This window comes from Microcaecilia unicolor, chromosome 2 (assembly GCF_901765095.1).
Source record: "Microcaecilia unicolor chromosome 2, aMicUni1.1, whole genome shotgun sequence".
Classification (NCBI taxonomy): domain Eukaryota; kingdom Metazoa; phylum Chordata; class Amphibia; order Gymnophiona; family Siphonopidae; genus Microcaecilia; species Microcaecilia unicolor.
The window spans coordinates 347,044,744-347,058,567 of record NC_044032.1 but is presented as its reverse complement, the minus strand read 5'-3'; the positions used below and the strand labels follow the sequence as shown (position 1 = coordinate 347,058,567).

The following is a 13,824-nucleotide window of genomic DNA, read 5'->3' as shown; positions in this document are numbered from 1 at the left end:
ACCTCAGATGCCTGTCCACTTTCTCCCTCTGAATCAGAGATCTCTATAGGTGGCTCACAGCACTTTCTCCATTCCCCATTCCCACTACATTTCAGTCACTTCCGGCATTCATGCTATGCAAGTTAGTAAATTCTGCTAGAAATTTTCTGAGATAAAAATGCAAAAACTGCTATTTTACCATAACTTGATAAACACTCCTATTAAGTGAGTTGCCCAAAGGTCACATGTAGTGGGAACTGAATCCTGCTTTCCCTGATGCTCTGATCACTAAGTTACTTCTCCATTCCAAAACGAAGGAGGGAAGGTTGGAAGAGCAGCAAAGGAAAAGTTTTCCTTTTAGTGCTGGCACCCTGTGTACAAGAAAAGAGAGAGAGAGAAAGTTCTTACCTGACCAGAATCCAGGGCAGACATTTCCCTTCTGAATTATGCAACTGCTGGGATGGATTCAGGCTGGAGATTTCTCTGTTCCAGAAAAGATGAACAAAACAACTAGAAGGAGACTGAGCTGATTTCACAGATAAAGTCCTTCCCTTCCGCTCCCCTTATCTGAGGCTGAAGATGCTGAATGAAAACGTCTGCTGTTTCTCAGTCTTCTCACTGCTTTTTTTGTCTCTATACACTCTATAGAAACAAGAGAAAGTAGCTGAGCATGCGCAAAGCTCCCCAGCTGAGGTCATGCTATGGGATCCGCCTCCTAAAGGTGGATTTGTGGAGATACAGTAAAGATCGAGGCAGGGTATCCAAGTTAGGATGGAAAAGTCATACTGCATTTGTGGACTCTAACTCTCCTATTTTTAAGTCAAGAAGTCTATGTAGAATAATAAATCAGTGGTTGCAATGGGAGCAAAACAATTCAGTAATTATGTTATTTGTTTTTATGTGTCTTGTCTCTCTCTCACAATTATCTAACAGGGCCGCCCAGAGACACAGCCAGGCCCGGGGCAGGATTGGACCCCCAACTAGTGTTACCATATGACTCCAGATTGAGCCAGTCTGGGTTTTACTTCCATTGCTTTCAATGGAAGAAAAACCCAAACTGGATCAATGTGTGCTCCTTTTTCTGGAGCCATATGGTAACCCTACCGCCAACAGGCCCACCGCACTGACTGCCCCCACCTGGGCTACTGTGCTGCCCTCCACCCCACTCAGGCTGTTCCACACATTTGGGCTGCCACCCCCTCACCTTCCTCTGTCTGACTGCTCCATCCTCAGTTTGTCTTCTGCTACTGTGTGCCAGGATCCTGGTGATTACATTAACGCAATAACCCAGGTCTCCCGGGTCCTGAAACACAGGAGCAGACCCAGAAGCAGGCAGGCAGGAAGAAGCTTGCTGGCACCACTGCCTCCTCCCCCTGGGAATTTTGCCCCCTCCCTCTCAGCAGCTCTGTTCTCTAATTATCAAGACTGCCAAGTTACCCAGTTCTAGGAAGGAGACATTTTGGCCAGTCCCGGTTTTGTACTCACATCTCAAAGCAGTGTGGGATTTGTTGTCCCTGATTCTACCCATTGGCATCAGTGCTGCATGTTCCATAATGCATCAAGATTAGTTTGGAAAGAATTTAGGACTGGCTTAAAATCTCCCTCCTGAAACTAGCTAACTTGGAAGCTCTGAATTATGTGAAATGCGACCAGAGCTGGGACCTGCTGTTTCTGCACCCAAGGCAGATATTCAGATTTACATGCTCTCCCTCTACCCTGCATTTTAAGGGTATGGAGTAATATGGAGAAGAATCACTGGTTCTTCTCCTAAAGATTTGCTAGGGCTGGATAATCTATCAGTAAAGCTGGGGATTTATTTATTTTATTGCATCCCATATTTTCCTACCTATTTGCAGGTTCAATGTAGCTTACATGGTTCCAGAGATATGGGAGCATATTCTGGAGTAAATGGATACAGTGAGCATAATGAAGTTGAGTAAAGCATTTGAGGTATAACCCCATACCAATTGCACACGGTTTAGATAGGGTGGTAGAAAATGTGTACTTTTGTCTATTATCATGATTAATTAAATCGTGATTAAGGTGGTATAGGTGATTAAGTTGGTTCTGTGGGGTTGGAATTCCTGAAAAGGTGGATCTTCAAATTTTTCTGGAAGTTTATGTAATTGTCTATGAATTCCAGGTCTTTTGGCAATGTGTTCCATAGCTGGGTACATATAAAGGAGAAGCTGGAGGCGTATATTGATGTGTATTTCAGACCTTTGCAATTGGGAAGTGAAGGGTGAGGTACGATCTGCTGCTTTAATTGTGTTTCTAATAGGTAGATTGATCAGATTGGTCATGCAGCTGGGGTCTAGGCCGTGGATTATCCTGTGTGTCAGTACAGATCTTGGAGGCAATACATGCTTTGATAGGTAGCCCATGTAGTTTTTCAAGGAGGGGTTTTGCGCTTTCATTTCTTGATTTTCCATAGATGAGCCTGGCTGCCTTATTCTGGGCAGTTTGTAGTTTCCTTATGATCTGATCTTTACATCCTGCGTAGATTCCATTGCAGTAGTCTACATGGACTAGTACCGTTGTTTGAATCATGTTGCGGAATGTGTCCCTCGGGAAGTACTGTTTTATTCGTTTGAGTTTCCACATTGTGTAGAACATTTTCTTAGTCATGGTTTTGGCCTGGTTATCAAGTGATAGGTTATGGTCTATGGTAATGCCTAGGATTTTCAGGTTTTCTGAGATTGGAAGGGAAGAGCCCGAGGCATTGATGGTTGTAGGATGTTCTGTGTTGTGTTGGGATGAAAGAATTAGACAGTGTGTTTTTTCTTTGTTGAGTTTCAGTGGAAGAGTACAGCAGGCATCTCTATCAAACACATCACCGCTATCTGGATGTCTATTCCTCAAAGTCTTTAAAAGCTTTGTTAACCTAAGAATTTCTGTATCCCTCTGCCTCGCCACATACTCAACAATATACCCCCTCATGACTGCCTTTCTCGCTTCCCACAGCAGGGTAAGATATTTCCTCCATTTTATTCAGTTCTATATAGTCCCTCCATTTAGTTTTTAAGTAATCTTTAAAGTGCTCATCCCTTAAATTTTGCAAAATTGATAAAAGATACCCTCAGGCTAGTTAGCGGGGCAGAGCTACAGGAGAGCGAGTATAGGATATTACATAGGGGATACATGGCACAAACACAGGCAGCAAGAGCAGGCTGTGCACCGGATGCTCAGTGTGTAAAGTGTAAACAAGAGAGAAATACACTTCTGCATGCATTTTGGAGTTGTATCAAAGTGAAAATATTCTGAAAAAGGATCCATAATTACCTTGAGACTCTCATAGGCCACAGACTAATTCCCTCGTGGAGAGGGGTGTTATTAAACAAAAGGGGGGGGGGCCTATGAGCTATCAGACAAGAACATGGATCTATTACTGGGTAAGGCATACGCAGTGGGGAAAAAATGTATACTGAGGCATTGGTTGCAAGAGGAACCACCCACCATCTGGTTTTGGAGGAATAAATTTCATGAGTTGATGTTATGGGAGGCTAGAGCGGCACGCGGCATCCCAAAGAAAAGAAAAGCCTTTATTTCAATTTGGAACAGATATTTACACAGTATCTCACATAAAGCGAGAAGTGCAGTGCTCAATAATCTGCCCCTATTATAAGAGGAGCACAGTGCCAAAAGAAGCAAGACCAATATTTTACACTCTGGTAGGAATAGCATGTGCAGAGGTAGAGGTAACTAACCATGATGTTTAAAGAACATTTTAAGCGAGTAGAGGGGGAGGGAGGTTGGGGGGGAGGGGGTATAGGAGTGGGAAGGGTAATGTTCAATGCATAATAGAGGGACATGTGTATTATTAGATAGGAGAACAATCCTTTGAAGGAGCACATTAAGAGGACCCACCAGTAAATATTGTTGGGATAATACACTGAGTAAAACACGAGTTATAAATATTGGAGTTTCATATAAAAGTTTATTGTTAATAGTTATGCAACTGCACAGTAATTATACATGTACACATTATAGATATAGGAGAAGACAAGAAGGAAGGGATAGGGGAGAAAAGTTTGGAAAACATTGATGATGGACGTTTCAGGTTTAGTAATGTGTACTAGACTTTGCTGTTATACGATTTATATTGACTGAGATGGAATTGTATACCATGTGACCTCATCAATAAAAAATTGTTGAAACAAAGTGCTCATCCCTATTCAAGTCTGGTCTCACAGGACAACTGAATGCTGCACGCATAGGATTTTCCCATTCCAATCTGATCCGTACTTTTAGCCACACCAATACTGGCTATAGTCAAACAAGGAAGCTGAAATCCAAATGTAACCAATCCTGGAATTATACTGGTGTGGGTGGGAGTAGAACACAATATCATGATCCCCTGGATGGAGAATTCACCAGCTAGATTCACTTCCTTACCATCATCCCTCCATTTTACATGTTTTAGGGCACTGCAATCCATTTGCTTATCAGCCACTAAAAGTCACCCCCTAAAATAAACTGATAATTAGGGAAATTTGAGCATTGTAGAAATTAGTTTGAAAGAACCCTTCTGAGTAATTGGGAGCATATTCATTTCCTAAAAGTATCTTCTTCCCATACATCTTCCCCATTGGGAAAAGAAAACATTCCACCTTAGCTGCTAATTAGAAGGGCATTTGTTTATAAATAAGTGTGGCCACCCCATACCTCCTATTAGTGTAGGAAGAAAATACACATTGGCATACCCAGTCCCTCTGCAGCTTTTGGTATTTCATGTCTGAGAAATTGATTTTCTGCCAGAATAGTATATCTGCTTTGAATCTGTGACTCATAACATTAAACTGAACCATTTAAACAAAATACTGCAACATATATATAAGCAGTATTATGCAACTCTATAAAAACCCACCAGGTGTCCCCCAGCCTAAACACCCAGAGCATAGCTATATGTCACGATCCCAGGCTTTGAACAAACAGGTGTGAACTCTGGAACAACATGAGCCCTTGGCCTACTGTTGTCGAGCGAGCGGCAGCAGGAGGCAAAACCACCCAAGCAGGACTGGACAGAATTCAGGATGCTCTTGGCTTGGCTGGGCTGGAACCAAATGCTGGAACAGACTTCAGGATACTCAGGCAGGATGCAGGATTTACAAACAAGATTGGCAGAAACAGGATTCAAGATACTCAAGCAGGAAGGGAACTGAAGCTAGAGACAGACAGGGCAAATACAAACAGGAGGGGACTGGAACTAAAGATTACCAGGGTAAAGACAGATGAGCAGGGACAGAACCAAAGCTGAAGGCTTGCAAGGCAGAGACAAGCAGGAAGGGAACTAAAGCTAGGAAGGGAACTAAAGCTAGAGCCAGACAGGCAGGGCAATGACAGAAAAGCAGGGCCAGAACCAAAGCTGAAGGCTTGCAAGGTAGAGACAAGCAGGATACAAAGCTGAGCCACACAGACAAGCAACAGGACTATGGCAGAAGCTAAAGTAGAGGGGACTAGAACTAGCAAGGCAGACTAGGCAGGACACAAAGCAAACAAACAGACAACCAACAGAACAGAACTAAGGCTAAAGGCAGAAGTGCACATAGGCACCACAATTAAGAAAACAAGACACAGGAGTCAGCGGCGTAGGAAGGGTGGGGTGGTGGGGGCGGTCCGCTGGAGGGGTGCAGAGAACAGCCACACGCCTGTCAGCTCCACTGGTTCCCTGCTCTCTCTGACCCCACAGCATACATTACAGCCTTGCACATCGCTAACTTACTACCCCCCAAAAAAGCGAAAATGCAAGGAGAGATGGATGATCCTTGAAGAGTGGCCTGTGGGGTACCTCAAGGCTCCTTGTTGTTCCCAACATTATTTAATACCTTGATGCAGACTTTAGCAGAATCTTTAAAGAATTCTGATATATTCATTCATATATTTATGCGGATGACATTACTATATTGGTACCTTTTAATGTAGGTAATGCTCAGCATGAATATAACTTTACTAGATTTTGGATTTTGTGGATTTATGGGTTTCCTCTTACAAATTAAAGTTAAAGAAAACTGAAATTTATATGGGTGGGTTCCCCTGATGTGTCTAGTGATAACATGATTCAGGTTACTAATTAGATAGTAAAATTAGAGGGTTCTTCAGGAATTTGGGGAGTGGAGGTAAATAGTAAGCTATTCTTAAGTGATGTGGAGAGACATTTTTGATATGCTCTCTAAGTCCAACTTTGGGTGTTTTGCTAAAAACATCCAAAATTCAAGTGAGGAACATAGCCATTTTCAAAATAGAAAACATCTTTTTTTAATGGCTATTTTCTAGATGTTTTGTGCTCTGTGCATTTATCTTTTGGTCCATTAAAAAAAAAAAGTCTCAAGTGAAAAACACACAAAATCAAGCCATTGGGATGTAGGAGGAGCCAGCATTCTTAGTAGACTGGCCACACAGACATCCAAGCACAGCAGTGGGGCTCCCTAGGGGGCACTGCAGTGGACTTCAAATAAAAGCTCCCAGGTACACATCTCACCATTGCTCCCGTATCTTGTCTGCTGAGCCCCCCCCCCCCCATAAAAACCCCTATTGCCCCCAACTGTATACCACTACAGTAGCCTTTATGGGTGAAGGGGGTACCTGACTGTGGGTGCAGTGGGTTTCTGACCTCTATGTTAGCTTTATTATCTATTGATTTGTATGTAATAACTAACCTATGCTGTTTGACCCTGTCTCTGGGACATTTTACAGAATAGCACAAATAAAGCCTTTTTATCATATTAGACATGTGTTCTGCTCTTCTTTGGACATCTTTAAATTCAGCTCACCAGTCTTTCAGTTGGTTTCCTTGCATTTATGCTTGCAATATACTCCTGAGCAAGCATTTGCCTACGTCAGACCTCATTTGGGCCTTGTGGCCGAAACGTTTTGTAATTTATTAACCTCCATTTCCAAAGTTGCTACCTTATTTGTATTGTCTTGGACTTTTCCAACAGTTTCTTGATGATTTTGTTTCAAAACAGTTACTTCTCTCCTCAGGGAGTTTAAATTCGTTTGTAAAGCAGTGCTAATACCTTGAATGGCGTCCCAGAGCGTCTCCAACGTAATCACAGCAGGTCTTCCTTACCCTCGGGTTTCCACAGGAGCAGGAGCTCGATCCACAGAAGAGGTATTATCCTCCGCTGTTAATTTGGTCGGCGTTGAAGCGCTAACGGGCCCTCCTGGTTCAGACGACAGGGGTTGCATTCCACCAATCACCCCGTCGTTCTGAGCCTCCGTCAGCATCGTGCCTGTTCCTGGCCTCGGGGGGGGGGGGGGCTGTGCTCGAGGGCGGACTAAGCGAAACGCCCTCAATGCTATGATCCACTTCAAATGAAGCCGATCCCGTGGTCGCAGGTAGCTGCTCTCCAAGAGCCCGAACTCCAAAAGCCTCCAGCACGGTTTGGAGCACAGCGGGGTTCATAGCTTGACTCAAGGAGGTAAGAGTCTTCGCTTTCCCCTTTCTCTTCCCCATGCTGTTTATTCGGGTTTCTGGCGTCTTCCCCAGCTAGGAGCTCAGGGGGTCCGACACTCACACCGTTTCAGGCGCCATCTTGGATGTTCACTGTTTTATTTACCACTGATCTGGCGTTTGTGTATCCCATTTGTATTTGTCTGTATGGTTCCGTTTGGGATTTGGTTGTGTTGATTCTTATTATTTGTCTGGTTTCTTGGCATTTGGTTTTGTTGTGTCCTTTCTTCTCTTTCTGTTGGCTGTTTTCGTGTGTATTTGTTTTTAATTTTAATTGGTTGTTATTCTTTTGGTTTGTTGCGCTGTAATTGGGTTGTCTGTGGTTTTTGTAAGTTGTGGGGAGATTGTTGTTTATGTTGGGAGTGGTCCATATGTGGTGAATTAAGGGGAGGAAGTAAATTAGCATGAGTAGTTTGTTTGTGTTCATGTTGGCTGTATTTAGTAATAGTTGGTATGTCTGGTGAATATTATTTGGTGAGGTTTTGTGTGAGCATCAATCAGCATTTGTCATATGTGAGCATATATGAGCAATTCTTGAACCTTTTGATATAGCGTCAGCAGTTTCAACATTAAGCATAGACAAGCATAAGCATAATATACATTAGCATATATGAACATTGAGCATGATAAGCGTTAAACATGAAGCCTTAAACATTGGTGTGGACATCAGCGGTGTCAACATTTAGCATAGTTAGGCATTAAGCATAGGTATACATATATATTTTTTTTGTTACATTTGTACCCTGCGCTTTCCCACTCATGGCAGGCTCAATGCGGCTTACATGGGGCAATGGAGGATTAAGTGACTTGCCCAGAGTCACAAGGAGCTGCCTGTGCCTGAAGTGGGAATCGAATTCAGTTCCTTTAAGCATGCATAACATTGAGCATAACTGAGACTTAAGTATAATCATTATTAATATTAATTATCAATAAGCATGAACGCACATTAAGGCAGTGTCAATAATAAGCAAATTTGAGCATTCAGCTTGGATGAACATTAGCATGAATGAGCAGTAATCACAGTGAGTAGTAAGCAAAAGTGTGTTTTTCTTCTTTGCACTGAGTGTCTGTGTATGGGATGATAGTTTTTTTTCAGCACGGTATTGTCTGGTTAAGAATACCTCTGGATCTGGATCAGAGTTGCCTTGCTGATTTTCTTCGGTCGCTGCTCCTTTCCCTCAGCTTGGCCTCTCCAATCCTTGTTGGGCTTCGGTCCGGGATCTTCGGTTGGGTCTCCCAGCGCTCCCGAGCCGTCTAGGGAGCCCCGTTCTGGGTCTCCGTGCTGTGTGCCTCTCGCTCTCTGGCCGCCGGCCTTGGTGGTGGACGCTCCTCTACCCTCCTGGGCGTCTCGATGTCCTGGGCAGTCTGAGCAGCTCCAGCGGCGCACCGGACCCGATCCGAGGAGGTGCCAGTTCCCTCGGTGGTTCTCCGCAAAGGCTATCGGTCTTTAGACCGGCCGATTTCACCGTGGCCTGATCAGCTTGATTTGGGTGCGTTGGCGGATGGTCCCGATCAGCCTCGGAATCTCCCACCTACTCGTCTTGGTGCCCCGCAATTCCACCTCGAATCGGCTCCGTTCTGGCTCACCTTGCTCCGGTTGGTCTGTCTGGGCTGATCTAGGCAGATTCAGCTATTAGTGAGGATTTATCTAGTCTCGGGTGAGCTCGTCCGGCTAGGGATGCATCGTGGCCACTCGGTTTGGGACACAATAGGCAGGTAATCCCGATCAGCTTCAGGTTCTCCTGCCCGCTCACCCTTGTGCACCGCGACTCCGCAGCGATTCGGCTCCAGTCTGGTCTCAGCTTGCCCCGGTTATTCTGGCTGGTCTAGTTGATATAGGCAGGTTCGACTAGGCCCGGGTAAGCTCGTCCGGCCAGAGATGTGTCGCGCCCTCGAGGTCAGCCGCAAGCAGATCACCTCGGTCAGTCTCGGGATTTCCCACCTGTTCTGGAACCCAATGAAGCCGCCGTGGTCCCGCAGCTTCCTGATCGGCTTTGGTTCAGTTCCGGTCCGGTTGGGGACTACATAGATGGTTCAGGTAAGTCCATTTTTTCTGGACTTCAGGAGCTCTTCACCCAAGCTCCTTACCTGTCGGCCATCTTCTGTTGGCTGCTTCCTTTGCCCCTGAACAGGAAGTAACCTGTTCTGGGGCAGAGGGAGCAGGGAACAAGCGGAGCTGACAGGTGCGCAGCACCCCCCCCAGCAGCGTGCACCCAGGGCGGACCACCCCCACCGCCCCCCCTTGGTACGCCACTGGTAGTTTGAATTAGAATATTAGAGAAAATGTATTGTAAGTAATAGAATTAGTTAGGCCTGTTTTATAGAAATGCATTGCTGAATGAAAAGAGGTCCTTTACAGGCCATGCTGGTAATTTATTAAGCTTGCTAGTCAGAAAGCCTGGTCAACCACTTTTCATTGCATTGGTATGTTTTAATTAACTAGAAACAAAGGAAATCTATATATCTTATCTGGGAAACTGACTTCAAAGGCAAAGAGAGTTTCATTGTTTTTCTCCTCAGTAAAGCTTAACTGGAGATTGTGCACCTGGCAATTGTCAGATAGCTGCCTTTTTGGTGTATTTAAGTTAGCATTTCAGTCAGAGAAGACAGACTGCATCAGGATTTTTACCTTGATGGCCTGTCTCTCTGTGCACAGAAATAAACAGAATTTACTCAGAGTCCTGAGAGTGTGCTTTTCTTTGGTAAGATTTAAATTTCCCTAACAAAAACTTACCAAAAACCTACCTATGAAGACAGGCCCTAGAGCACCAAAATAACCTGCTACTGGGAAACTGGAACAAGATGGCTGTTACATAATCCTACAAAGACACCACATGCCAGCAGAATCCTTCACCTCAGTTGCAGATGCAGAACATGGCTCTCACATGATAGAAAATAGGGAACTTAAAAAAAAGCCATGCAGACAAAACATGACAGCAGAGATACCAGACTCTGCATGTCATGCAACACCAGAAAAATAGAAAGAAATGCATGTCCTCTCCTGTACAGCAATGCAAAATAAAGTCGACAGATGTAAACAGGAACTTGGGGTTTTCGCAAGCAGCTTCCACTGGGTGTGCATAGGGGGTGCAATGAAGATTTTTGGGGTTGCATTTGCACCCCCGTAGTGACACCTAAGGATTTACAATAAATCCTTCTGTCCACCAGAACCTCCTGGTGTTTACCCATGTTTGCAGTAACGTCTGAGGAGTGGTCAGACAGGACAGTAAACACCCCACCCAAGAGAAAATACCTGGATACCTGCGACACAACGTAACCAAAGACCGTAATGGACATATCCTAACTCTTCCTCTCCCTCTCTAAGTTCCCCCAATTGTATTTACCATACATGCAACCCATTCTACCACAATTTCACCTTGTATTGTTCATACCTGTATTTGTTCATACTGGAATCGGCTAACGCCATTTAAGGTACTAAGTAAGCCACATTGAGCCTGCAAAAAGGTGGGAAAATGTAAGCTCTGTCAATTTGATAATTTCCAGAGTTGTACAGACTTATCAATCTCTAACCTTTATAACCTTATTCCATAATGTATAACTTGTGCTCATAATTTCTTCACTAATGCCGTTTACGGAACTATGTAAGCCACATTGAGCCTGCAAAAGATGGGAAAATGTGGGATACAAATGTAACAATAAATAAATAATAGCAAATCACCCTGCTAATAGTCTGCTAAGAAACCATCATACAAGTGGCAGCCTCCATAAGTCCTTCGGTACTTGGTACTTGTGTTCAGGGGACTACCTTTACCTTTTCTAAAAGACCAGGGTTCTGTGATTTGTGCTAGCATAGCTTGAATCCTGGTGACTTGTAGTGTTGTGTGCCTTATTGGGGTTCTGCTTAAAACACACACTTTTAAAGCACCAGGTAATTCTCAATTTTTTGTAACTTTCACATCTCCCACTGCAGTGTCATCTTCCATCTTTGCAGTGTATGAAGATGTTTTGTAAAATACAATAATTTGGTGGGGTTACCACATAATTTTATGTTGCAGATCTGGAGGCACTGCTTCAACCTCAGTATAACCCAAAGTTAAAAGAAGATCCAGAAGCTGAGACTATTTACCATCCAAATCTTACACTCCGTTATAATGCTATCTTTATGCAATTTCATGAAGCAAAAAACGTTTTGTACAAAAGCATTCCAGTTTAAGTGCCCAATTAAATATTTATAAAGACATAAATTTAATTACATAGTGAGAGTTCCAGAGTGATGGGATAGATTTTCTACCATTTTCAAAGTACGACTGAAGTTGTGGAATGGCTTGTTACTGATTTTGCGAACAATGAAGAATGTGGAATTATTTAAAAGAGAATTGAAAAACAATATTATTCTGACATGCTTGTGATAAATAGAATGTTTTAATTCTTTTCTAAGGAGCACTTCAGTTTCTGAATAACCACGTCTGAGGGACTTAACATGAGAATTATTAATTTTATTTGGGAGCATTACTTTTAATTATTTGGTGTTATATATGCTTTAATTATGTGTTCTTATTATGGATGTTTATTTGTGAGCCGTCAAGCACATTTCGATCATGTGGCATATAATATTTTAAGTACATAGATTGATTCAGGTCACAAGAACTTATAAGACCATAGATACAAAGGGATTCATTACTAAAGCTTAGCTCGCGTTATCTGCAGCAGAGCCCAAATGGATAACTCCAGCTAAGCTTCAGTAAAAGACCCCCAAAATGACCAATCAAGTCTCTGATCTGTTTCTTCCTGTGTGGGACCGGCTATCTCTACAGATCCACCTTAAGAAGGTGGGCCACTTCAGGATGACCTCAACAAATGGGGCGGAGTCAAGAGCTTTCTCTTCCTGTGGCTGCGGAACTGCAAAGAGCTAAAAAGATTCTGAAGTGCAGAACTTTTCTTTGTCTCCTGCGACTGGAAATCCTTACAAGCCCCAGTCCCAGATATTCAGAGGGGAGACTTCAGGAATCAGCCCAACCTCCTCTAGTCTTGCTCAGAAATCTCCAGCCTTAATCCATCCCAGCTCTAGAATTCAGAGGGGAAAACAGAAGGGAAATGTCTGTCTTGCTTTCTGATCGGGTAAGAAATTTGTCTCTCTCCTCTTGTACACAGAGTTCCAGCACTAAAAAGTATATTTCCCTGTGCTTCCTTTCAGCCTTAAAAAAACAAAACACGAAAAGTGGGAGAGCGCAAGATGTTCTTTGATTAAAAGTTTATTGAAAATTAGAAGACCTTCCCATCTTTTTCCTTGTTGGGGCCAGATGCATAAAGGTCCCTGTAAAGAATCACTCTAACTCCACCTCTGTAAAAATTACCAATTTGGAATACAGAGGGATTCCTAAAAGCGAGTTGCATGCAATAAGCTAGTCGCTGCTTGTGATCAGCTTATTTGCATGCAGTAGGGGGACGCCAACCCTCTGCCATCACACCCCCAACAAAATTCCTGGAACTCCCCCGCATCCCTAGACAACATTCCCCAGTGGTCTGGTGGACCCGGAAACCTCCACCTCTGAGCCCCTCTGACAAAATTCCCTGGTGGCCGGATCCTCCCGACATCTCCTTTCATCCCCCACCCCAGCCAAAGTTCTCCCTGGACAGAGGATCTTGCAGCCACGCAAGTGAAGTGACTCTTCCGTGACGTCACTGACCCGACCCGTAGCAAAGCATAAAACTATAAAGTTATTTACATATGCTCTTGTGCAGATTCCCGTTACCTGAGACAGTATAACGTGCAGACTGACACGGACGGCCCTTTTTCAGTTTTGTTCTTTCCGCTTTGACTGTTAGACCCGCGTACTCGTACCTTGTGCAGTTTTTCTCTAGGATAATTAATTTTGTTTTATTTAGTTCTTTTTTCTTCCTAAAAATTCCAGCACTATTTAAAGTGTTTAATTTAGCAGTTTTTTTCTTTCCTGTCATGTCACCGAAGAAACAGGGGTTTAAACGCTGTGTGACCTGTAAGGGAAAAATGTCTAATTTAGACCCGCATGATTTATGTGTGCTGTGTCTGGGGACGGCACACTTAGATACAAGCTGTGAGAAGTGTGCCAGTATGCTTCCTCGCACACGGAAGATTAGAGATATTAAGATGCGAGTAGTTGCTGATTTACCTCATCATTCGCCTTCACATCAGCTGGGTACGAAGGCTACAAGCAAGAGAAAGCACTCCAATGAAGGGAAAAACTCGGATTGTGTACTTCCTCTTTTAAATCAACAGCCTGCTCAGCAGCTGTTTATATCTCCTCAGTCTCTGCCACCACAGATCACTGATTCAGTTGTCGGTGCCGAGACTCACCTTCGGATCACGCCCCCTGTCTCATCAGGGCTGGCTCAATCTCCTCCTAAGAGAGCAAAAATGATCATGGATCCACAGCCTGGCGCTGAATCCTCTC

General features: G+C 43.7%; 1 protein-coding gene and 1 pseudogene across 1 annotated transcript in view; one reads left to right on the top strand and one right to left on the bottom strand.

The window, feature by feature from the left end:
* Positions 1–552, bottom strand: part of LOC115463706 (zinc finger protein 2 homolog) — a 37,824-nt gene extending 37,272 nt beyond the window's left edge. The window contains exon 1 of the mRNA XM_030194423.1: positions 388–552. Coding sequence (XP_030050283.1) covers positions 388–411 — 24 coding nt within the window. The 5' untranslated portion in view covers positions 412–552. The remainder of the gene's footprint in view (positions 1–387) is intronic.
* LOC115463701 overlaps positions 1–13,824 on the top strand; it is a 750,344-nt pseudogene that overhangs the window by 234,581 nt on the left and 501,939 nt on the right.